Here is a 25,669-nt window from a genome sequence, read left to right on the forward strand (position 1 = left end):
GGAGATGAGTTCTGCTGGCTATTCGACCCTCTATTTATAGCTTTTTGTAACTGAAATTTCGAATCTGATAAACAACCAGCTCTCCTTAGCCGACTCAAACCCTAAGCTCGTGTTTATCATCCACCGTTCATCAAAAACATCGACGGCAAAAGCATCACCTTGTGCCTGTTTTGTCACTTGAAACTCCATTCGAAACCTGAATTCTCGTTCAAGTCTTCAGTTTCCAGCGATTACCCAACCTCTATATACGCGTACTAATGATTCTAGTTTATCTTTGACGCGGAAATCTTCTCTTAAATCTTCCACAAATTCTACACCAATCACGACTGCACAACACTCTTTCCATTCTGTTTTCTTGATTTAACGTGATTGAGTTAGTCCTAACCGTATCAACTCAGCTAACCACCACCACAGATTCGAGTAGCTTTGCTCGTTTTACCGCCAATGGCAGCAAATTATTTTCTGCTCCCCATCACCTGAGACAGCCTTCTTCACAGTCAGCTCCATCATCACTATCCTGAAGCATCAGTGCATCTCTTCTCCATTTCTTCTTCTTGGTTTCATTCAACCTCGAGTAGTCATCATATTCTATCACGACCAGTCATCATGATAATCAACACCATTCTCTGTTCTTTGCCGAGCTCTTTCCTCCTTCGGTAATGGCAGCAGCCACAGCTCCGATATCGTTCATGGAAGCAATCATTTTTCCCTGTATCAACTCGAGCTGCACTCATTCTTCTCTGGTACCGAGCAGAAAACATATTTTCTTTCACTGACTCCCTTTCCATTACTGCCAGCACCATCTCCAATCATTGATCATTACTTCCAATGATCACCAGCATCAACAGTTGATCATCCTCCAGGACATCGACTCCCTGACTTCTTCATTACTGCCAATTCTAGCATCAGTTGCAGTCTCATTCATCATTGGCAGCAAACTCGCAAGTACCAGCAGCATAACTCTCGTCACCACTGCCAACACCTACAGCGTCATATTCCACGTCCTCCATCTTCACAGGCAACTCCATCAACAATGGTAGAAAGCCATTTCATTCTCTGCCGGGGTCTCCATCTATGTTTTGAACCGTCAAAAGCTTCATCCATCTTCCCGTGATCATCAGAAGCAACTCGAGATATCCATGCAGAAGTCCCGTCGGGAAGAAGAAGAAATACGCGCGCATGTTTTGAATTTGAAGATGGCAGCCCCGAGTACATCCGTGACTGTTTTTAACATTATTTAAAATCCAGGTTTCCCCCTTTGTAAAGACTTGACTACCGTTAGCAATTCCTGTGAACTTGACTGCCCTATAACAGATTGGATACCCCTTAACGTGCAAGGGGTTGCTGATAGCACTTGCCCTTAAAACGACCATTTTACCCTTTCATTCATTCAAGTTCTTGTTTTGCTCATAACTTCTTCATACGAACTCAGAATGACTCTATTCTTTCGCCGTTGGCTTTATATTTTCGTCCTCTTCAAGATGAAAAGTAGAAATCTTGTACTTGAATGAGTTCCACTTGGTCTTTGACCCTTCTCTATTTGTGGCTAGCTTCTTTTATTGCACAATTAAGTGTCGATTCACTTCTTTTGGATGATTCACCTAATGAAACACAAATAGAGAAAAACAAACGTAATATACAATAATTTGCAAGAAACTAAGCAAATACTAGCATGGATTCGACACTAAATGTATGCAAAATATGCACTTAACAGTGCTCAACAGGATTCTCAGTGATGCGAATCACGCTTGAGTTATCACAAAAGATCTTCATTATTCCGGAATCAATCCATAATCAGCAAGCATTTGTTTCATCCGTAGAAGTTGAGTACAGCATGAACCGGCAACAATATATTTTGCTTCACATGTTGAAAGAGATTGTGAATTTTGTTTCTTGCTATGCCAAGCTACAAGATTCATCCCTACATAGTAGAATCCCCCTGATGTACTCTCTCTGTCTTCCACACACCCTGCCCAATCGGCATCTGAATAGGCAGTAAGATCAGTGTTAGTATCAAAAGTGTAAGAAATACCATACCGGGCAGTGTGATTGATATAGCGTATGATCCTCTTTGTGGCGGCAAGATGAGATTCCTTTGGATTTGCCTGAAACCTAGCACATCAACCAACACTAAAAGAAATGTCAGGTCTCGTGGCAGTGAGATACAAAAGACTTCCAATAATAGATCGATAAAGTTTTTGATCCACATTTACACCTTTCTCATCTCTATGTAGTTTACCCGTGGTAGGCATAGGAGTAAGTTTTGGAGTTGACTTATCAAGGCCGAATCTTGAAACAAGATTTTTTGCATATTTTTCTTGAGATAAGTAAATTCCATCCTTGTGTCGTTAAATTTGTAAACCCAAAAAGAATATTAATTCACCAACATTTCTCATTTGAAACTACTTACCAAGAGAGACTTGAAAATCTTTTGCAAGTTTCTTGATCCATAGATGATATCATCTACATAAACTTGAGCAATTACAACATCTTTCCCACTCCATTTGGTAAACAATGTTTTATCAGCTCCACTTATTGAAAACCTTTCATAAGAAAAGAAGTAGTTAGTTTTTCAAACCTGACACGAGGTGCTTGTTTTAACCCGTACAATGCCTTGTTAAGTTTAAGAACATGATCGGGAAAATCAGGGTTTTCAAAACCCTTAGGTTGAGCGACATAGACTTCTTCCTTTAAGTTTTCATTTAGGAAGGCGGATTTAATGTCCATCTGAAACATCTTAACCTTAAAAAAACAAGCATGATCTAATAATAATCGAATGGACTCAAGACGTGGCACATGAGCAAAGGTTTCGTCAAAGTCGATCCCTTCAATCTGTGAATATCCTTGAGCGACAAGTCTAGCTTTGTTTCTGACAATGGTGCCAAATTCATCAGACTTGTTCTTAAATATCCATTTGGTACCAACAATATTTATATTGGGGTGACAAGGTACGAGTTTCCATACATCTTGTCTTCGAAACTGATTTAACTCTTCATGCATTGCATTTACCCAAAAAGGATCACTAAGAGCTTCATCAATATTCCTAGGCTCTACTTGCGATAGATAACAACCAAAATTGCAAATATTTTGAAGTTGACCTCTCGTCTTAGCAGTAGAATCCCCACCTCCAATAATATTGTTAGTATCATGGTTCCTTTGAACCCAAAGATGTCATGTGGTGACACGTTCTTGTTCAAGAGGAACAACCTGACTAGAGATTTTCTCCTCATCACTAGAGACAACATGATCAGCAACCGTTGGAACAACTTCTTCCGATTCTGATGTTTCTTTGATTTTCTTAATTGTCTCGGTTGGAGGCAATTCAGCAAGAGAGTCATCATGATGAAAATTACTTAGATCATCCATGATGACATTAGCTAATTCCATCATGACTTGGGTTCTGAGATTAAAGACTCGGAAACCACGACTGTCAGATGCATAGCCGAGAAAATTACCCTCATCGCTTTTTGAATCAAACTTCCCTTTTTGTTCTCGATCCTTTAGAATGTAGCACTTACTACCGAACAATCTGAGATAGTGTAAGTTAGGTTTCCTACCGTACCACAACTCATAGGGAGTATTTAAGGTCTTTGACTGTAAGTAAACACGATTGATCAAATAGCAAGCCGTAAAAACAGCCTCACCCCAAAACCTTAACGGTAAGTTTTTGTTTTGGAGCATTACCCTAGCCATTTCCTGAATATTTATATTCTTCCTTTCTATAACTCCATTTGCTTGTGGAGTGACAGGTGGTGAGTATTGTTGAATAATTCTCATAGAGTCACAATATTCAAATACCTTGGTGTTTTTGAATTCTGTGCCATGATCGCTTCTAATTTTCTTTAGTTTGCGACCTTGTTCATTCTGGATTCTATTAACAATAGTCTTGAACTCACTGAGAGTTTCATTCTTGTGAGCCAAAAATGCCACCCAGGTGAATCTAGTGTAATCATCTACCATAACCAAAGCATACTTCTTCCCAACCACTGTAGATTGTTGAATTGGGCCGCAAAGATCCATATGAATTAAATCAAGTGGAGATTTAATAAGAATATTTTGGAATGATTTGTATGGAACTTTCGTTTGTTTACCCTTTTGACAGGCACCACATACACCTTCAACCTTAGCATTAATTTTGGGAACGCCTCTAACAAGTTCTTTGTTAATGATCTTAGTTAGAAGACGATAATTGATGATGACCAAAACGCTCATGCCAAAGGTGTGTATATTCAACCTTGGTCAAATTACAACAATTACGAACTGAGTATCTAGAAGATAACAATTATTTTTGCCACGTGATCCTTGAAAAATCACTTTTCCAGACTTGTCGACAATGTCACATCCTTTATCATTGAAGACAACCTTATGGCCCTTGTCACAGATTTGACTAATAGAAAGAAGATTAGCACTCATATCTTTAACCTATACGACGTCATGAATTTCAGGAACGCCAGGCAATTTGATCGTCCCTTTCTTGCTTACGTAACAACAACTTATATCTCCAAAAGTTACAGGTCCACCATCAAAAATCGCTTGAGTTGATAAACCATGAGAGATCTCCATTCATGTGCCTGCTACACCCACTATCAAGGAACCATTGAAAGGGTGATGTTGACTTTAGAGCAAAAGCTCCCATACTAGCACTACTAACCACTTTAGGCTTTTTTGTTGGTATTGAATGTATTTTAAGAGATGACAAATGTTGAATAGCTTTCTTATGAAAATCACTAGCGACCTTCAGTCTTCTCTTGAAGGACAAACACACATGTTCAAAGTGATTGTGGGAACCACAAAACAAACATGTACCAAGATCATAAACCTTGTTTGAATAGTTCTGAGCACTGTCAGGTTTCACAAAGTCTAGACCTTGCTTATCACCTGACATAAGGCAATTGTTCAAAGAAGAATTAGAGTTGTCATTTAAAATCTTTGAAAAAGACTTTACAGACTTCAAATCCTTAAGCTTTGCAATTTTCGCAGCAAGATCAGAATTGATCTGGATTTGTTTGTCTAACTTTTTCTGAAGATCAACAACTTCATCAGAGCAATCTCGAGTTTTAGGTTTTTTGATAAAACCTTCGCAATGAGGTTCATCAATTTCCCTTATCCATCGAAATTTTTCGAGACACAAGAACTTGATGAGATTTTTTAAATCAGGATTCTCAACCTTTTCGATGGTTTCTAGAACACACTTGATGTTGAGTTTATCCATTTCTGGTGAAACGTTTTCGGAGACAATATTGTCCATCATCAGATCGCTACAAACATAGACTTGTAAGGTATTTAATGTGTTTGCCTGCTCTGATACCAATTGAAAATGCGGGGGTCTAAAAATCACACCCAATTCATTTGGCAATCTGAGAGGACTTACTCCAATACACAGAATCACCTAGATAGTTAGACTCAATCTAGAATAAAGTATATCAAAGAATTTAATATCTCTAACTCTTAATTCAATCCGCAATCATCAAATAGAAATCTGCGAGCCCGATCGAATATAAGAGGAATTACTTGAACGGTACCAAAGACCAATGTTCAAGTGTCAATAAATGTAAATAAACAACCAAAGGTTGGATATTCTAATTGATTGATCTTAACGCATAACCTGTGATATTTCAATTATATAACAAAATATAATGCGGAAAAGAAATAACACAAACATCAGAATTTTGTTAACGAGGAATCCGCAAATGCAGAAAAAACTCGGGACCTAGTCCAGATTGAACACCACACTGTATTAAGCCGCTACAGACACTAGCCTACTACCAATTAACTTCAGACTAGACTGTAGTTGAACCCTAATCAATCTCACACTGATTCAAGGTACAATTGCGCTCCTTACGTCTCTGATCCCAGCATGATACTACACACTTGATTCTCTTAGCTGATCCCACCCACAACTAAGAGTTTCTACGACCCAAAGTCGAAGACTTGATAAACAAATCCGTCTCACACAGAAAAGTCTATAGGATTGAATAAATCTGTCTCCCACAGAAATACCCAAGAGTTTTTGTTCCGTCTTTTGATAAATCAAGGTGAACATGAACCAATTGATAAACCTGACTTATATTCCCGAAGAACATCATAGTATTATCAATCACCTCACAATAAACTTAATCAACTAGCGAAACAAGTTATTATGGAATCACAAACGATGATACGAAGGTGTTTATGATTACTTTTCTATCTTGCCTATCGGAGATATAAAATCTCGAGTCAATTATTCCAATTGTACTCAACACGATAGAAACAACAAGATCGGATCACGCAACTACAAAGAGAATAGTTGGGTCTGGATTCACAATCCCAATGAAGTCTTCAAGTCGTTAACCTACAGGGTCTCGAGAAGAAACCTAAGGTTAAAGGAGAATTGACTCTAGTTATGCAACTAGTAACACACAAGAGGTGTGGGGATTAGGTTTCCTAGTTACTAGAGTTCTCCTTTATATAGTTTTCAAATCATGGTTTGCAATCCAAGTTACCTTGGTAACAAAGCATTCAATATTCACCGTTAGATGAAAAACCTGATTCAACCAAGCTAATATCTTTCAACCGTTAGATCGAACTTAGCTTGTTACACACAAATGAAATGTACCCTCATTTAGATTTATGTAACCGTACCTAAACGTGTACACCATGTTGGTTCACAAATAATTAACCAAGGTTAGCCATATGATTACTTTCATATCAACCTTATTCATCCTAACCATAACTAGTTCAAATGACTCAAATGAAACTAGTTAAAGAGTTGTTCAATTGCTATATTCTCATGGATTTATACAAGAACACAATTGAATCAAAATCGGTTTGATTCACTCGAATCAATACATGAACTTATAGCCATTGTTTGCAAAGATTTCATTCCTTATTGGTAAATGTTTTAGTTCACGAACTGGCCGATTTGATAAAGTAACCAACTTAAGTATGTGTACGGGTATGCGTACTTAAGCAACCGGATTTGAGTTGGTTTAGTTTCCAAACTCATCAGAAATTTTCGGTTCGAAAACTTCCGCCAGTATGCGTACGGTTACGCATACTTAAGGTGACTAGTTAAGAGCTTGTTAATTCCCAAACTCAGCAGAATTTTTCGGTTGGAAAAATTCCGCCAGTATGCTTACGGGTACGCATACTTAACCTGTCTCCTTCACCAATTTTGTATACACACATATGCATACTCTTGGTTCTCGATTTATGGATTTATACACTAATGTGCGAACACACTATATATGCTTATATCCAAAGATGGTTACATAATCTCAACTCTTCATTTCAATCATTGAAACATTCTTATATAATGATAACAGCCGTTTTCACACACTATTAGCATCAAAGCAATTTTCAAGATATTGAAATAATCATTATTGAAACATTCCAAGTCTTACACCAAATAATTGTATCACATAAACCATATAAGATGTTACTCGGAAATTTTCTCATGATATAAGATGAACTTGGTCGAAGCGAAAGCTTACCAACACATATTTCGAGAAATATGTAAGCGAGATATACTCTGCTCGAAATCTCAAATGTGTATATCGTAACACGACTTATGTCTCAATATAGGAGATAAAGTAGAAATAGACTTTCCAAGTGATAGATGAGTTTAAGTCTCAACATACCTTTTATCGATGAAGTTCCACAAGCTCTCCTTAGTAGTTCTTCGTCTTCAAGTGATAAGCGCCGTGAAGTCTAAGCTCAACTACACAAATTATGTCTTAGTCCGAGACATCTATAAATAGGATAGAAATAAAGACTTATAATTTTGATCATTAACATTGACAAACATGCTTGAGATAGCAACGCATGCGAGTTCGACCGAGAAGTGCTCTAAGAACATTCATCACTCAAATTTTTTTTTGCATACACAAAACTACTTAAGATTGAGAAAGGCCTATTTGTAGAGAAACATTATGGTTGGGATATCGAATTTTCCCAATCGTCAACACCCTAACTAGAGCTGTCAATGGAAGCTATAGAAACGAAAACTGGCTTAGCCGGTTCCGTTTCTGATAATTTTTATCGGATATACGATACCGATAATTTCCGGTTGAAATCTGGAAATCAAATCTGATTATGCTATGTTAGAGTTATCGGATATCCGATGATTTTCCAACAAGTTATGACAGCTACCAATTGATACGAATTAGGTTTGTAAAGAAATCTATGTTGATATTGATTTGGGGATTTTTCCCATGAACAAAATCAATGGGTTCATCAAAATTTGTGAATTAAGTTCTGCTGATCGAAGATTACGATTTTTTTTATCGGAATTCATTCAATGGGTTTGTAAAGCAAGTGACGTTGCTATGAACAAAGTGATTGAAGATGATGAATTAGGTTTTTGGGGTTTGATTTATACTATTTGAACTGAGTTCAATAGAGAGATGTAATTGGAGATGAGATGATGTTGATGTTGATATTCAAGAAGGGTGGTGATGTGAGGTGGTGATTCCATAATAACATCACCTCAGATTTTCCATGGAGATGTAGATGGTGCTATGATAAACCAATTTCATCTTAATGTATATATTATATGTATCAGAACTTATCAGAACGGAAACTATCCCAGCCGGTTCCATTAGGATAACTAAAAAAAATCAGGAAACTTTTCGGTTTCGGTATCCGATAAACGTTACGTTGGAAAAAATCCTATCGTATTCCGGATTACCGGAAACGGCAATTGGATATCAGAGCCCCATTTACACCCCTACCCTTAACAGCTTGGATCTCTTTATATCCCAACCGTAAGCGCGACATTACGGCTAGGATGCTAGGAACTCTTAGTCGTGAGTGTCTCAAAAAACCATTTTTGAAAACCCTAAAATCATTAATCAAACATATTTTTTCCAAGAAGACGGTAAAATAACTGGTGTTTTTTTTTACCTAGTAGCATCCATTTATGGAGGATTCTCCGGTGTTTGAACAAATTGGTTCATCACATCTCCATTAAATGGAACATCAATAACTTGCCATGTTTCAGAATCAGGCTTCAATCGGCCGGATCTTTCCACTCTTGATCTTGTTGCCCTCTTGAGAATCAACTTGAGTATATTCGAATTAACTTGAGTTGTTTGAATGAGTAAAATCGAATTAACTTGAGTTGTTAGAATGAGTATAATCGAATTAACTTGAGTTGTTTGAAGAATGAAGGGAGAAGAGAGGGAGATATGTTTAGGTTTTGGAGAGTGTTTTTGAGAAGAAGAAGAGAGAAAAAGAAGAGTAATTTGATGTGATAAAAGGGTTTTGATTTAGGATTAAGTTTCGATTTTAGTTAATTTTATTAGGAAAGGACAAATCCGATTTTTGAGTCACATAAGGTTCCCCCTATCTATTTTTTGGATATCCAAATCATATGAAGCCCCAAAAATCCTATTGAAGCCCCAATAATAGGATTCAAAAAGTAGGGTTGAGCGAAAACACCCACATCCATAAATTTTATCCAAACCAATCCGCATTTTAGCGGGACACCAAATCCGTTTCTCGGTGGATTAGGTGCGAGTAAACTTTTGAAACCGGTCGTTTTGACGGGTTGGACTATATCACCCATCCGTTGGACCCCCATCTTGAAAGGAAGTTTTGGTATTATCCAAAATATGAAGGATAAACTAGAGCGCGACCAAGGTAGTTACATTTAGAAGCCATAGAAATAACCAGGATCAGTAAGAGAAAGGGACATAGTTGAGGATACTATGAACTCAATATGCACTAATATTTTTTTGTCTGTGTTTATCGTACACAATATTTATATTAGTCTTTTGTAATTATGTTTTGAAATCCGTTAATCCACCCAGTCATCCATTCGCACGTGGATATTTTATCCGTTGAGTAAGTGATGGAATGGATGTCGGTGTGTTTCTAATGGGTTGGACACGGATGACACCAAATCAACACCAAGCCGCCCATTGCTCACCCTATCAGAGCAAGTCTTATGGTGGAAGAGTTCCATCTTCCACGCCACCTCAGCATTTGGAACCATGGATGGAAGTGCAAGTGTAGTGGTGGAATAATGAAAACGCTATTCTTAATATCGCTAAAAAAACGCTATTCTTAATAGCACTAAAAAAACGCTATTAAGAATAGCGTTTTTTCTCAGCCGTTAGATTTCAACAACTCATCCTAAATCTACGGACAAAAAAAAAACGTTATTCTTAATAGCGTTTTCTTAACGTTATTAAGAATAGCGTTTAACGCTATTCTTATTGGCGTTCAGATGGATTCTACGAACCCTTCCACGAAACGGTGAAACCTTACTTGGATTTTCTGTGGAAAACCTCAACTCGAGAGCAAGTCTTATCGGTTGGATTCCACCATAAGACTTGCTCTCAAAAATAAAGGTCCAGATAACACCTCCCCACCATATTTTTCCTCAGAATTTGTCTTCTTCGTAATTTACCTCGTGCCTTTTACAAGCACGTCCTCCCTATAACCGGAATCGAGAGATAAGAGTTTGAAACTCTTCATTTTTTCCATTTTTTCACAGTTCAGTCTTCTCTCCTTCTTCGAGAGAGCTCCATCTTCAAAGACTGCAACTCAGACCAGGTAAAATCCTAGACTTTCTTCTGTAACTTTTAGGTTTCCCTTCGGTTCTTCTTCTGCTTTTCTATCTGAAGTTTCTTTTATTTTTTCTTTACTTAGGGTTTAGTATGATAATTTCAACTGCCTAATCAGTATGCTCTTTTATATTCTGGGATTTACTTTTTCAAAATTCACGAAACTTATTTCAATAGGGTGTAGTTTACTTGTGAGTTTGATTATACGATATACGGATTTCTTAGAAGATAGTTATTGGAGTGAACGTTTTTACCTTTATAAACGAATTGTGGGTTTGATTTTTTCGATTTTTTTTCTGGAGTAAGTTGTCAAAGAAAAAAAAAACAGTTAGTGTGGAGATGGAACACAGTATATGGTACCCTAGAATTTCAGTTTCTGAGCAGACTGTATATGTGCTTTTATCAATATGGGCATTATGAGTGCCAGTTGGGTCTGGTTGATAGTTGTTTGGACTTTAGATGAGTATTTAATGAGCGGTCCATTACTTCTGGTGATTTTTGCATGTATTAGATATTTGGACGATATGTTGTCGTAATGATACCTAGAGCTCTCTAGGTTTGCTGCCGGAAGAAATATCAAATTAGTAGTGCTTTTTGTGGTGTTGTAAACCATACCACATAAAATGATTTTGTGTCCAGAAGTTTTATTGTAATGTTAAGCTGTTAATATTTTTGCGAATTGTGGCTGTCAGGATAAGTGGTCAATGACATCCCAGCTAGTTCGCGAATGGATTGGTATTCAGCAGTTCCCTGCTGCAACTCAAACTAAACTGTTTGAGTTACTTGGGAAACTAAAGCAAGAGGTTTGACCCCTCTTTATCATAATGATATTCATGGAAGTGTAAATTCGTCTTTAGCTGCATGCTATATGTGGGTTAACTACGATGATGTTTTTTTTCTTCCAGGAAGTGAGCACGTTGACAATTCTTGTAATGGGGAAAGGTGGAGTTGGAAAATCTTCAACTGTGAATTCCCTTGTTGGAGAACGAATCGTAGCTGTCAGTGCATTCCAGGTTGGTTTTCTCATACAATGCTCCAACGGTGTTTTTTTTTTTTTTTTTTTTTGGTGAAAGTTGAGGTTTTACAAATCTGTTCTCGTAATTTAAGTTCTCTTGGGTGATTTTTATGCAGTCTGAAGCATCACGACCTGTTATGGTATCACGATCAAGGGCAGGGTTCACATTGAACATCATTGACACCCCTGGACTTATAGAAGGAGGATATGTCAAAGATCAAGCTCTTGAGATTATAAAACGGTTTGTCTTGTTTGACTAATTCTAATTTGCATGATGCAGCTTTTGGCACTTTGTAGTTTGTATACATAGTTCTAATTCTCCCTCACATTTTCTTATCCTTTCATTAAGGTTGAACGTACATTGATTTGTCTAATGTTACAGGTTTCTTCTGAACAAGACGATTGATGTTTTGCTCTATGTAGACCGCTTGGATGCCTATAGAGTGGATAATTTGGATAGACAAATTATTAAGGCTATTAGTGATAGCTTTGGTAAAGCAATATGGCGTCGAGGTGTGCTTGTCCTCACACATGCTCAGCTCTCTCCGCCTGATGGATTGAATTACGAAAAATTCGTTGAAAGAAGATCAAATGCGCTTCTGAAGGTTGTCCGCATGGGAGCTCAGATAAAAAATCAAGAACTCCAGGTACAACATTGCTTAGTTCTTAGTTCTCTAAATAATTCAGTTCATCGGTTGTCTTTGATGTGAGTAAGAGAATGCAACTTATGTGGCATATTAGAGACTGTACCACTGAAACTCTTAGTTTTAGACTTTGGTAGAAGTGAATCCGTAAAGGATAACTTGAAATTATACAATCTTCAAGTGATTTAAAATCTATGTAGCTGCTTACTACCCAATGATAGAATGATAAAAGTTTTTTTACTAGTTGTTTCCCTGATGTTTGAAGTTCTGCTATACTCTCAACCTTTTCGTAAGAACTTGTGGACTGTGTGGAGATGTTCACTGTTTTCGTTTGTCTTTCAGTAATCAGGTAGTCCTTCTTTCAAAATTTTACTAAAATTTTTTCTAGGGATGTGAGGAGTTGGGAGTAAGTAAAACAAAAAATCCACTTAGTTTTAAGACCTTAAAATTCGTTTTATGGTATGTCTTTTATTACAAATTACAATACAGTGTGATAACTTAAGTTATGTAGTAAACTGCAAATTGGACATCTGTGGTTCTTAGACTTAGGTGCATAGCAACACAGTGAAAGATATTTGGAATTTTCCAACCTTGGGGAACTCCAAATTCTGTAAAGCCTAAATGCAACTAGACTTGTTGTATTTAGTATGGGACTAGTCCCATACTAAACAATAGTCGCCTGGGATAACAGGTCCTAGTGAAAAATAAAAAACATCAAGAACTTGGGATTAAGCAGTGTAGTCATCTGAGAGAATCAGGTAAGGCGCAGATGGTCAGTGGAGGGGTGTTGTGGGGAAGTGTTAGGCTACTGCGGGCCTGAACTATAAATGCAGTTAGCAATAAACTACTCTGACTTTTATCAGTATGGATTCTGTTACTAATATGTAGTTCCTTAATTCCTGCTGATGTCATTTATCGTTCTTTTCTGTTTCTCGTGTTCAGTCCAGTACGGTTTTTTGTTTTAATTAGTTATTAGTATTAAGGTTTATCTTAAAAAAGAAGAATTTGTCCTAAGAACTCAAGTAGTTTGAAACTGATGATTGGGAAACATTTTTGGTTGCTTATTAAAATCATCTCTGAATCGGTAACTTCAACCACTTAGCGGCTTGATCAAGATCGATCAATTTTTTTACGTCTTTTTGTTTTTTTCACAGGACTTCCAAACTCCGGTTGTGTTGGTTGAGAACAGCGGGAGGTGCAATACAAACGACGGCGGTGAAAAGGTTAGTCTTCCTTTATCACTGTGCATCTTTTGTCATCGTTTGATTTTATTTAAGCTTTTCTTTCTTGAAGCAGTGAAACTTTAATAACTTGAATTTGACTTGCTTATGCAGATTCTTCCAAATGGCATTGCGTGGATTCCTCATTTGGTACAGACAATCACAGATATTGTGTCGAATGGAAGCAAATCAATTTTAGTTGATAAGAAGTTAATTGAAGGACCTAATCCTAATGAAAGATTCAAGTTCTTTATCCCTCTCCTTTTGGCCTTTCAGGTAATTTTCTTCAGCATGAGGGTGGTGATTTCAGATAGCATTTTGTAAGTAATGAGTTTTATATCGTATGTAAATAGTATTAACTTTTTGTAACTATTTTCTTAACCGTCTTTGCTTTGGTGCAGTATTTTGGTGTTGTTAAACATATTCAAAGAGCTATCAAGAATGATGCCAAGAGCGAAAATAAGCCTCTGTGGGAATTAAGAGATTTAGGTTTGGCCAATCGCAGGTACTAAAGTAGTATGGACTTTGTACCTGTAAATGAAATTACCTCCTGGTAGTTTTGTCAGTTGATCTCTTAGGTTCTTAGTTGCCCCAGTCTTCATCTTCTTCGGCAGAACTTTTTTGTTGGATTTGAGTTCTTTTCTTCTATTCTCTCTAGTATGTTTTCAAGCTTTTATTTGGATGATCAATATATATAAGTATATCTTTATCTATTCTATTTAGTTCACAGTTTGAGGCGAATCTTCTTTGTTTTGGTTCTTTCTTTCAAATTTTGCTTTACATGTTTGGGGGATATGGGGGTCCAGTAGTTTCTCTTCTGTACAATTATGAAATACCGGTTTTTAAAACCGCAAATTGGGTAAAAGAAAGAAATTAAAGAAGATACGGAACTATACTCTTGTCATGAAGTAAAAAGAAAAAGAAAAGGAAAAAGTTGTATGCTCTGTGGAACTAGCTTGGTTTGCACTTTGCACTATCAGGTTAACCAAAATTCAGCCAATCTCGACTGTGGTCCCTGACTGTGGAAGCTGTTAACAGTTAATAGAGCCCCCTTTTTGCTTGCAAATATTCTGGTGTTGGCCAGGGGGAAGAACTGGTTTTCGTGGGGGACCATGAGCGTGCTGCCTGTATATCTCTTTATAACTGTTCTTGCATGTGGCAGGCAATCATCATTATTTTCTTGCAAGCATCAATCATCATTACCCTCACCAAGAGCTTAACTTTACGACTTAATCGTCATTAACTGTAAGAAATTTGAGCATCCTAAGCTGGATTTATAGCTCAAAATAAACATAATTACGGCTGATCAATCAATGGTGGGGGGAGTATCCATACTTGAGCTTTCTCGCACAAATGGAAAGGTGTGATTGTGTGAGTCAGACATTTGTATTTGAACGACGAAGAGCCATCTCAATTCTGCTATGAATGTGACTTAAAATGCCACTGATATCCTTTGGACCGTTTTTGGAGATGAGTAACTAACACAGGGCTCAGACCATGACACGGTGGAGATTCGTCAATCTTCGAAAAATAGGGATACGGGTATGTATTAAAATTATTAATTTTATAACAATTCATTTTAGTAAAAAGAATCACATAAAATTAAAAATCCTTAAATACTTCACGAAATATTAAAATAAAATAGATAACAGTTGTCTAACATCTCGTTCGCCCATTACTCATTAATATTGTCTTCATCAAAGAGCACCGCTTTTTGCTGTTGCTCGTCAAGTGAAAGATTTACAACTTCAAGTTCTCTCGCATCGTCCAGTGTATCAAATTTATCTTCACTAATGTCCCACATTCTACTTTCTCCTTTCGTATAATTTTCACTTTTTCGTGATATGACATGAATATTAGTATAAACAAACAATAAATCCTCAGCACGTTGGGATACAATCTTGTTTCTCTTCATTGAATGGATAATATTTGCTCTAATTTCTCTCCAATGGTAAAAATTGTATATGCTCCAATTATATTATACTAAGTATCCCCTCTCGGATATCCCAGAGTATCCCCTACCCTTTTCGTAATTAATAAAAAAGAATACTTTAAATGGAGTATCTGATACGTACCCCAAGTGTCCCCAAGTATCTGACATTGATACGGCGTCCGACACGGATACGTCACCGATTTTAAAGTATCCGTGCTTCATACGCTCAGACACCCGGTATTGTCATGGTTACCCCAATATAGAATAGGATAGACCGGAGAGATGACAAGGATATCATATATCAAATGTCTTACTATATAGATAGTGTAGACTGTAGAGAGAGATTGAATGTTAGGCTTTTGAGTTTTGAAAGTTGTTTGAAAATCCTATAAAAAGGGGATCAAATTGGATCTCATAAACACCGATCAAGAGTTTATCCATCCCAATGGGGAATTTAAAAAATGCTGTGATATCATTCTTAGCTCCATTCCCTTCCATTATTTTCTATCTGACATTCCTTCACCAATTAAAAACTGAAACTTCTTCTCTTTCTCCTCTCTGGTTATGGTGTTCAAATCACCCAATTGCGTTAGCAAACATATTTTTCTTCTTCAATGTTAACATCCTCTTCTGGGTTATTGGTACTATTCAATCTAGTCACTGGGTAAGTTTCCATTTCTCCATTCAGCCTTTATTTATTTTACTTTCTTTTAAATTTGTGAATTTGGGTTGCAGATGATAGACTTGTACTGGACAGTAATTCCTGTGTTGCTTGTTCATTACTATGGAACTCATCCATATGGTTTCTCAAATCAATGGAGATCAACTATTGTGATTTTGTTAACTTGGATTTGGAGCATTAGACTTACTCACAGTTACTTTAGAAGAGAGAAATGGCAGTGGGGTGCTAAAGAGGATTGGAGGTTCTGTGATATGAGACCACAGTATGGTAAACATTGGTGGTGGGCATCATTTTTTGCAGTCTATGTCTCTCAGCAGGTAATCGAATTAACTCATACTACTTGTTACAGAATTTGGTTACCGGTATCCTATTAGATAATAATAACAGTGTTAATGAAAACAAACAACAGGTCTTTCTCATAGGAATTTGCCTTCCAATGTATGCCATTCATTCGGTTGAGAAAACTTGGGGCATGTGGGATGTACTATCTACATTAGTATGTCTTTCGGGAATCGTTATTGCATACTATGCAGATACACAGCTCAACAAATTTGTAACTAAAAACGATACGCTTAAACAACTTGGGTCACCTGCCATTCCCACCCTTGAAACGGGATTGTGGCGATACTCACGACATCCGAATTACTTTGGCGAACAATTATGGTGGTGGGGGTTAGCATTGTTCGGGTGGAACGTAGGTCATGGTTGGACTTTCGTGGGTGCTCTTGTAAATTCTTTAACCTTGGCATATGTAACGGTACTTGTAGAAAGAAGGATGCTGAAACAAGAAAAAAGAGCTGATGCTTATAAGATGTATCAGAAGACAACATCGGTCTGGATACCTTGGTTTAAGCTTTCTCCTATGGAAGCAACAAAAGATAAGACTACTTGACATGATCACTTTGCTTTGTATTGTCTTTTGAAGTAAGCGAGTACTCTTTTCTGCGAAAGAATTTGTTTTGGTTATGGTCCCTGCCTTTGTAGAATCTCTCCCTTTTCATGTAATGTGAAGATATTTGTCAATGAAAACAATCTCAGAAATTTGGTTTTCCAGTTTATCTATAGGTCTTCTTTTTGTACAATTTCAGAAAGTTAGTCCATCATGTTGGAGCGCTTTATAACTAAGGTTTCTTTGTATTAACACATGCTTTCTGTTTATCTGCTAAAAACTTGAATTATGATGATCTTAAGAGTGGGGGACTTTACTAGAGGCCATCCACTTGGGAGCATGGAACACAAAATCAGAATTCCAGGTGCAAAGTTTCTTGGTTTTGAACTCAAAATATCTCAGTAAATGGTATGTATAATATGATGGTAAGCAAGCTAAACTACTAATGATACATGGTACAAGTTGGATGCCTACAGAATTTTAGAGTTTTTGTCAATATATCTTTGGCTTAATGTTTGGAGCTTCTGAACTGTCTGCCTAACTTCAAAGAAAGTGGCTATGAGATGCAATGTAAATGACGTGTGAGGCTGTCAGTGACTTAATTATGGTACAATATCTGAACTTTGGGCTTATTTTGCTTATGCAGATTCTCAAAAATGACACCATATGCATTCCAAACTTGGTGATCCAAACGGACATGTTACTCAAATGATGCAAACCCTTGTAGTTGACAAAAGTTGGTTGAAGAACCCGAACTGAAGATACATGTTCGTCATCCTTATTCTGGCCATCCAGGTAAGTTCTATCAAGGGTGCTAATCTCCTCCCATAAAATTGAAGTGAATTGAATTTAGTCTCTTGTGATTAATGATCTGGATGTATTTCGTGGTTTCTGAGAACAAGGGATGCAAAAGCTCCCAATTATATTTTCCCTGTAATGTTGCTTTTCAGAAAATTTGTTTTCACCTGCTGATTACAATTCCAGAAACAGGATAAATACCTGAGAAGAAGGAAGGGTCCCTTTTTGTGAAAATACCGGTGTTTTAGTGCAGCGACTCTATCAATTGCACACCTCATTAACTATTTATATACGCGTAAAGTTTTTGGAGTTCCTGTTCCAAGTGCAAACTGCACTCTTCCCTTAAACATTTCATATATTTCTTCTCTCTTTTTAATGATAATGTTTGAGCTTGTAGTCGTAACTTAGGAAAATTTTCTATCTTGAATTACAAAATATCTGTCTGTTAAAAATCTACTCCGTATTTATGGGTACAATGACACTATATTCAGCAAAATCTGCAACTGCCTTGTTATTTTTCTGGTAAAAGGGCAAGAATTATTAAATAATGGGAACTGAAGTAGAACACAATATAGAAACTTAAATAGCAGCTGAATCGTTTTAGCATGAAGATCTTGCTACATAAACATTTCAATCATATGTGAGTAGTAGAGTACACGCATTATTTCTATTTCTTGCAAATCCTTTACATTACAGACTCTTTATTTTGTTAGTTTTGAGAGAATGAAATTATCAAGCAACAACTAGAGGTGCATCATCTTTCTTCTCCTCGACGACGACAGCTTCGGATTCGACTGTCTCGTCTGAAGTCACCTCAGCTACTACTGGTTTTTGTTCATCCTCTGCGGTTTCATTAACAGCCTCAACTTTGAGTTCTTCATCTTTCTTCTCATCTGATGGAACAGTAATCTCAGAAACAAGATCCTTGATAGCATCCTTGGGTTCTTCAGTTTCAACCTCTGGTTCCTTGGTTGGCTCTGAAAGATCTACCAATGGTTCTTCCTTTTGAACTTCATCTCCGGTCTTTTTCTCCTGCATTCATGAAAGAAAACGTTATCTCTGAAGACACTGAAACATAACTTTCAAGTAAAAGAGTAAAACCTTTAAGACAATAAGATTTACCATACTGCAAGTTTTATGCAGTAATGGCTATTTCATTATGGTTTTTTACCTCGGCAGGGGTTTCAACCTCGACATCTTTAATGGCTGGCTCAGAAACGACGTTTTCTCCCGGAAGGGTAGCTGGAGCGGAGTTCAAATCCTTGGGTTTGCTTGCACAACCTCCCATCGTAATATTTCTTTACTTCAAATTCTGCGATGTGGAGGCTGCTTGCGAAACCGAATAGATCAACAAAGGTAGAAACTAGGAAAGTTAAATAACTTTTTGGGGCTGGGAATGAACGAGGAAATTAGAGAGGTTTGGAAGGTGATTATATAAAGAGATTTTGAGAAAAATTAGGTGTATGTGCTTGGTTCATAGTTGAAAATAGAATTTGTGGCAAGAAATCTACAAGACTTTTTCTCCGTGCCCTATATTTGGCTCTCTTAGTTGTCTCTATGTTTGGGTATATCATCTGTTGGAGTTAGTTGTGCTTTCTTAACTTCATTTGGTGGAAATTTAGAAAACCGTTTGGGAGATTGGCTATTTTCAGAAGTTGATAGCTAATTACAAGATGGATACCTAGGAAAAAAATGCAATGTGTGTCATGTCATCTGTAGGTGTAAAAAGTTACACAACTACGTCCATCAATCAATATGAAATGATAGTAATGTAAGCAAATAAGAGACTCATAAAAACATAAAATATACGTGGCTCGCCATGATTACCTACGTCCACGGGGTGAAAGGATGATCTTATTGCTTTACTCAAGTTTACAAGGAAGAATGCTCTCCACAATACTCTATCTCTCCTCTTACTCACTCACAGATTACTTGCCTCTTCTCAATACAACAGGTTTGTATTTATAGGCTAACGCGTTCATACAATAAAGTTACCGTGTAAGTCACATTCTATCTTCTTCACTGATCCTATCGGGTGATTGGTATTGTCTTCCCCGATACTTATCGCCTGGTCTTACATCACCCCGATGAGCATACTTCCCGATATTGACGACCTAATATTCTTTAACCTGACGTCGTCGTTCCTCCCGACCCGAATCGGCTATCCTTAGTTCCTGGCCCCACTTTGACTAGATTCTTCTGCTCTTTCCACCTGCCTTGTCAGTGTATTTAATGCCTTGATTCCTGATACACATCTCTCCATCACATCCGATTCTTCACTTTACATGTCCTTGTCTCACATGTGCTTGGTAGATATCTCTTTTGTTGAGCCCGTGTTATAGAGGATGATTCGGTGTTTCTCTCTGCTCCGCCTCTGGTGGGTCGTCGTCCGAGATTATGCCACGTACACTTGCAAGTTATTTGCTACTACATTCATGCCCCTTCTTCCGCTTGTGTGCTCGGCACGAGGGGAAGAAACTGTTTCGCCTTCCACGGTTCTTGCCATGCCGTGTATTCCGCTCTGCTGTCTCCCATTATCTCCCCCTTTATGACCCGTTACCTCCTCCGCCGGTTGTAACTGCCTGAGTTATAAATGCGAGTGATAAACCCTTGGGTTTTCATTCTTCCGTTTTATCCTTCTCTCTTTACTTAAGAACCAACATTCTCTGCAACTTCGTCTCTTCAACTCTCCTTCGTTCTCTGTTATTCTTTTAATCTTCTTGTTTTCTGCCATTATTTTGGTTCTTCCGCAACCTTTTGTTTTGATGTTGCTACCGACCCTGTCCTTTGTCGCCTTCATCACCCTCAACGTTATCAATTCTCGATTCTCATTGTTTTTAATGGCTTCTCCATCTCCTTCCATGACAGATAAAAGGTGCGTAAGTTACACATTTTTTGATGAAGATAGTGTTCTTGTAGATTCGTTGTTTTCCGTTGATAGTCCATTCCTTCACAATTATCGAGCTCTTGATTCGATTTTTTCTGATGATTCTTCCACTTTTGCGTGTAGGGTTGAGAAGAGATCTAGAAGAACCTTACTGATGCTCAATTTATCAATCAACTGAAGGATGATTACAACCTTCATGACTATGATATTCAGCTTGTTTCGGGTCAGAAAGGCTCATTGAGGAAGGAGAAGGTTGAAGAATTTTCTCATTCTCCCGAGGCGACTTCATCACTAAGGGACAGCTCAAACTCGGGTTGCGTCTTCCGTTGTACGACCCGAGCCGACCTTTTTCCTATGAGGTTCTGTCTCAGCTTCTCGAGCCTTGGCTCAATGGAACGGAAATACATTTCGTCTTGCGTCCAAATGGGAAAGACGAGGGAGGAGTGAGTGCTCCAAGACCCCTTGGTCGACATATGATCCTTCTCACGCGAGCAAATATACTTCAACCAGCTTCCTAGGAAATTATCGGAGTTGAACTGCCTCTCTTGGTGATCTGGCTGGTTTCACTGCTAGTCCTCATCGTAATAAGGTTCCGACCAATAACTTTGAGAAGTTGATGTTGGATGAATATCCCGAGGGTGGTCACAATTTTTTTTTTATGCTCGTCACACCAGCGACTCTGTTTGGGATCGAGTCCCTCTTGTTGTCCGTGGTCCCATCTTAAGTGGCAAGTTTCCTCCTCCCGATTTCCCTGCTGAGCCCTATCAGTTCTGGGTAGTTAACGCCGATCAGGTATGACTGTCTTTATTGGGTCTTCTTTCCTCGGGTCTTTCTTCTCGGGTAACAATAATTTTCAGAAATCTTTGTTTTTGCAGCTCAAGACTCAGAGTAATCAGCCTAAGACTCAAAATACTCAAAAAAGAGGATCTGGCACTAGGACTGAGGAAGATTGCTCTATTCTCAGTACATGTACTTTCCCCTATTTGTTGCCTTTAATGGGTCTTACGATGTTGCGCTTGTAGAAGTCAAAGACTGGTGAGGAAGATGTTGAGAGCTCTTCTGGGAAGGATGGTGAGGATCCCGACGATCGATTCCCTTATCTCAATTCATGAAAAGGTTGCACAAGAAGTCCTCTGACGTTTCATCTACCATTGTAGGTGATAAGGCTGAGAGTAATATCAAAGGATCTAAGGGTGGTAAAGCTTCCCCAGGGAAGAATGTGGTTCTTCCCACGCCGTCTAAAGAACCCTCTTCTGACAAAGGAATTTCCCTTCTGAATACCAATGTGGCTGTGGTGATGTCTGATGATGATGTCTTTGGCTCGGACTATGAGGTCGGGGGATCAGATGAGGAGGAGGAGCCCGTGATCCCTTCCAAGGATCGGGATGAACCATCTTCTCGAGAAGAAGAGTTGGTGGAGAATATGTCCCAAGAGACCCTTCAAGTCATGGTTCAGTAGGGAGCTCTATGTTTACTTTTTCTTGTGCTGCTTGTGATTCGCTTGGGGCCCTCTCATCTTCTAGCTTCAACTCTCTTTCTGTTGCCGACATGTTGAAGGTCGTTCCTTTGTATGGTCCTGCTATGAGGGACTCTCTCCACATTGTTATAAGTCATCCTTCCCCTGCTGAGTAGTTTGTTGTTTTCCCTCTCAATTTGTTTTGACCCGATACATTTTCAGGCCAAGAACCAGAGATTTCTTGAGGCGGCCATTCGTCAGAAGGAGTTGGAGGATATGTCAGGTCTTCGGACTCAACTCCAAGGAGAGTAGGAATGTTCTCGGGAGCTTGAGAGGCAGCTGATTGAAGCCAAAGGTATTTAATTGAACTTTGTTATTGTTGATTGATGTTGTAGTGCCAATATCCTGAGTCTAGCATTGTCTTCCTAGCCGAAATATCTAGCCTAGAAAGAGACTCCGCTTCCGAGTATCGCCGTACGTCCATGAAATTGAACGTTGAAAAAAAGTCATGTTGCTACACTTCAACAGAAGATACAGAACAAAGATGATAAGATCGATCGCCAGGCGGCCGAGATTGAGAGCCTCCGAACCGAGCTACTTCGGTATCAAAGATTCGAGTATATGCCCGAGGAAATAGATAATCTCCGTTCCGAGCTATCTCGGATCCAAAGAGCTACTGCTGATAGGGGGTTGTTGATTGATAATTTAGAAGGCCAGTGTAACTCATTGAGGCTCCAAAATAAAGACCTTCACACCGATCGTAAGCGTCTTTCTCGGTTGAAATATGAAGCTGAAGAGTCTGTCCAAAAGTTAGAGGAAAAACTTCTCAAGTTTGATCAGGTATCTCATGACCTGGAATGAACTCGGTTCTAGTTTTCAGGTCTTCAAACATCACACGATCAACAGAAAGCTTCATGGGGTGAATATAAAAAATATCGCCCCTCTAACGAATTTAATGAACATCGGTATAATGTGTTGATATTAAGGATGTCTGAGCTTGAAATCAATCTTTCTAAGTTCGACGAAACTTTAAAATTAGTTTTGCCCGCACTTTCGGGTCTTTGTGCATGTTTTGTGTAGTTTCGATGTTTCTCCTCATTTTGTTGCATCATTTGTTAGGATTCTAAACGCGGCGCCCTTTTTGTTTATTCAACCGAGCAAGGAAAATTCAAGGATTTGGAGGAGCAGGTCACCCAGTTGAAGCAGAATGAGACTCTCCTGAATAAGAAAATTGTCGATGCCGTTGTTGTTACTACTGAGTTAACTCGCCAACTGACTGAAGCGTGAGAGAAGTATGAGACTGAGCTCTCTGTGAAGATCAAGGAGGGTGTAAAAGAATTTATCGAGATGAAGAAGGCCCAAGTTGCTTCAAAGAAGTCGGGCTCGAGATCGATTCAACCCAACGAATAATTCCTGTCTTTTGTAGTGATGCGCCACTATTTTGCCCTTTCTCCCGGGCTGTAATTTTCGTTTCGCTTGAACACCTTTAGTTTTAAACTGCTTCTCTTATGGGGTGTTATGTCACCAATCGGCTCTTTTTTGCTAGAGCTATCTACTTTTAACAATGTTTTTCGTTCATTTATTTGATGCATGGTCGTTCGTAACCTTTAGCATTTTGATTTCATGCATTTCATAGTGTTATTCACAGGTTAGTATAAATTTCATTTCTGTCGAACACACTCGACAGGGAGGGTCATTGGGACCAATGCCATGACCCGATCGAGGTATCTCATCATTGGTGTTTCGAACCAGTGGTAGTGTACTAGGTTGTTCCTAGATTCTATGTCCCGATCATCCCGGGTTAGCCATCTACCGACTATCCCGGGTCAAGTGAATCTGGTCACTTGCGATGGGAGCAACCTTTCAGATGTAGTTAGGTTTCGCGGTTATCGGGGACTCGTGTCCTAATAACCTTTGGTTACTGGCTTCCAACCACCAGAACCCTTAGATTACCTCGGAACTTTCACATTGTCGCCGCCCGAGTTTGAATAACCCGTCGAGTGTAAGTCGACTCGGCACTTGCACATTGCCATCGCTCCGAGTTCGAAACGACCATTCGAGTGTAAGTCACCTCGACACTTGCACATTGTCATCACCACGAGTACTAATGACCATTAGTCGCATATGTCATTTTCCTTATCCATCCCTCGCAGATAAAAAAAAGGATTCAAATGACAAGGTATCATACCTGCATTTTCCATCTCTCATGGGTGGTATAGTTTCAAATGTCGCGCGTTCCATGGTCGTTCCTCCAGAGTACCGTCAGGTTTCAGTATTTTGTATTATCCTTCTCCGAATTTTGACACAATAGTGTATGGTCCGCCCCATCTGGCTGATAGTCTTCCACCCTTCTTGTCGCGCTCGTTTTTAGGCAATTTTTCAGTACCAACTGCCCCGGGTGAAACTCTCGGGCAGATTTTTTGTTGTATTCGAGTCTTAGTCGCCTTTTGTAGTTCTCCATTATTTGCAGAGACAATTCTCTTGTTTCTTCCAAATCATCGAGTTTAGATAAGATCAAATCTGACGATAGATTTCGTCTCCATGCTTCAGTTCTTTTAATGGGTATCATTTCCTCGATTGGAAGGATTTCTTCGGTTCCGTATGTGAGCATGAAAGGTGAGAGTCCTATTGCCTCTCTTCGGGTGGTTCGATAGGCCCGTAGTACATGTGCAGTTCTTCACACTATTCTCCATACTCCCCGTCCAGAATCTTTTTCAGATTATCCGCTATCGTCTTGTTGGTGATATCGTCTTTCCCATTACTCTGTGGATAATGGGTGTAGCTTTACTCTTCCTGATGTTATAAGTGTTGAATAACAAATCTGTGTTCTTTCCTTGTAGTTGTTTCACGTTATCCGATGCGATAGCTGTAGGAATCCCGAAGCGGCAAATAATATGCTCAAAGATGAACCGAAATATGTCTTTATCCCGAATATGCCTTATTGCTGTAGCTTCGACCCATTTGGTGAAGTAGTCCGTTGCTACTATCAAGTACTTTCTTTGTCCAGATCCGACATGTAGTGATCCCACAATGTCGATGCCCCACTTTGCAAAGTGGCAAGGGCTTACCACCGAGTTCAATGATACTGATGGTGCGTGTATCTTTTTCCCAAAATTTTGACATTCATCACAAATCAGTGCCATGTGCTTTACATGTTCATTCATATAGGGCCAAAAATACCTCACCGTCTTAGCACTCGCAGATAGACTCTGACGAACTATGATTTCATGCACCGCCATAATGTAGTTCATTTAGGATTGAATGTCCTTCCTCTTTGCTCAAACATCTTAGAAGTGGTCCCAAATATGACCTCATGTACAATATGCTTTCTGGCAACTCATAACTTGCTGCTTTGATTTTAATTTTGTTAGTTTCGGCTCGCCCTTTTGGTAATTCTCCCGAATATAAATATTGGTGAATCGGTTTCCTCCAATCTCCCGCCTCGTATCTATCGGTTGTGGAAACTACCATTTGTATTTCCATATCCTCTTCTTCGGGTATTGACGACATTAATACTCTTCCGATTTGTATGGATTCAATGCTCGGGTCCGTTAACATGGACGCGATATATGCCAGGGCATACGCATGTCGGTTT

At 38.6% G+C, this 25,669-nt stretch overlaps 3 protein-coding genes across 3 annotated transcripts; 2 read left to right on the forward strand and 1 right to left on the reverse strand.

Moving 5' to 3' along the window:
- Positions 1-10,386: 10,386 nt before the first annotated feature.
- On the forward strand, positions 10,387-14,170 carry LOC113297508 (translocase of chloroplast 34, chloroplastic-like). The gene is made up of 8 exons (XM_026545996.1): positions 10,387-10,539; positions 11,243-11,353; positions 11,456-11,563; positions 11,682-11,806; positions 11,948-12,212; positions 13,364-13,432; positions 13,544-13,705; positions 13,831-14,170. Exons 2-8 carry the CDS (start codon positions 11,255-11,257, stop codon positions 13,939-13,941), a joined length of 939 nt encoding a protein of 312 aa, XP_026401781.1. The 5' UTR covers positions 10,387-10,539; positions 11,243-11,254; the 3' UTR covers positions 13,942-14,170.
- A 1,554-nt stretch (positions 14,171-15,724) lies between these two features.
- LOC113297509 (uncharacterized protein C594.04c-like) lies at positions 15,725-17,106 on the forward strand. The gene is made up of 3 exons (XM_026545997.1): positions 15,725-16,026; positions 16,098-16,361; positions 16,454-17,106. Exons 1-3 carry the CDS (start codon positions 15,808-15,810, stop codon positions 16,934-16,936), a joined length of 966 nt encoding a protein of 321 aa, XP_026401782.1. The 5' UTR covers positions 15,725-15,807; the 3' UTR covers positions 16,937-17,106.
- Positions 17,107-18,291: 1,185 nt separating this feature from the next.
- LOC113297510 lies at positions 18,292-19,144 on the reverse strand. The gene is made up of 2 exons (XM_026545998.1): positions 18,903-19,144; positions 18,292-18,763 (listed from the first exon to the last, which is right to left on the reverse strand). The coding sequence occupies exons 1-2, from the start codon at positions 19,017-19,019 to the stop codon at positions 18,464-18,466; spliced, it is 417 nt and encodes a 138-aa protein (XP_026401783.1). The 5' UTR covers positions 19,020-19,144; the 3' UTR covers positions 18,292-18,463.
- Between the last annotated feature and the right edge of the window lie 6,525 nt (positions 19,145-25,669).

Source organism: Papaver somniferum, chromosome 7, assembly GCF_003573695.1.
Source record: "Papaver somniferum cultivar HN1 chromosome 7, ASM357369v1, whole genome shotgun sequence".
Lineage (NCBI taxonomy): Eukaryota > Viridiplantae > Streptophyta > Magnoliopsida > Ranunculales > Papaveraceae > Papaver > Papaver somniferum.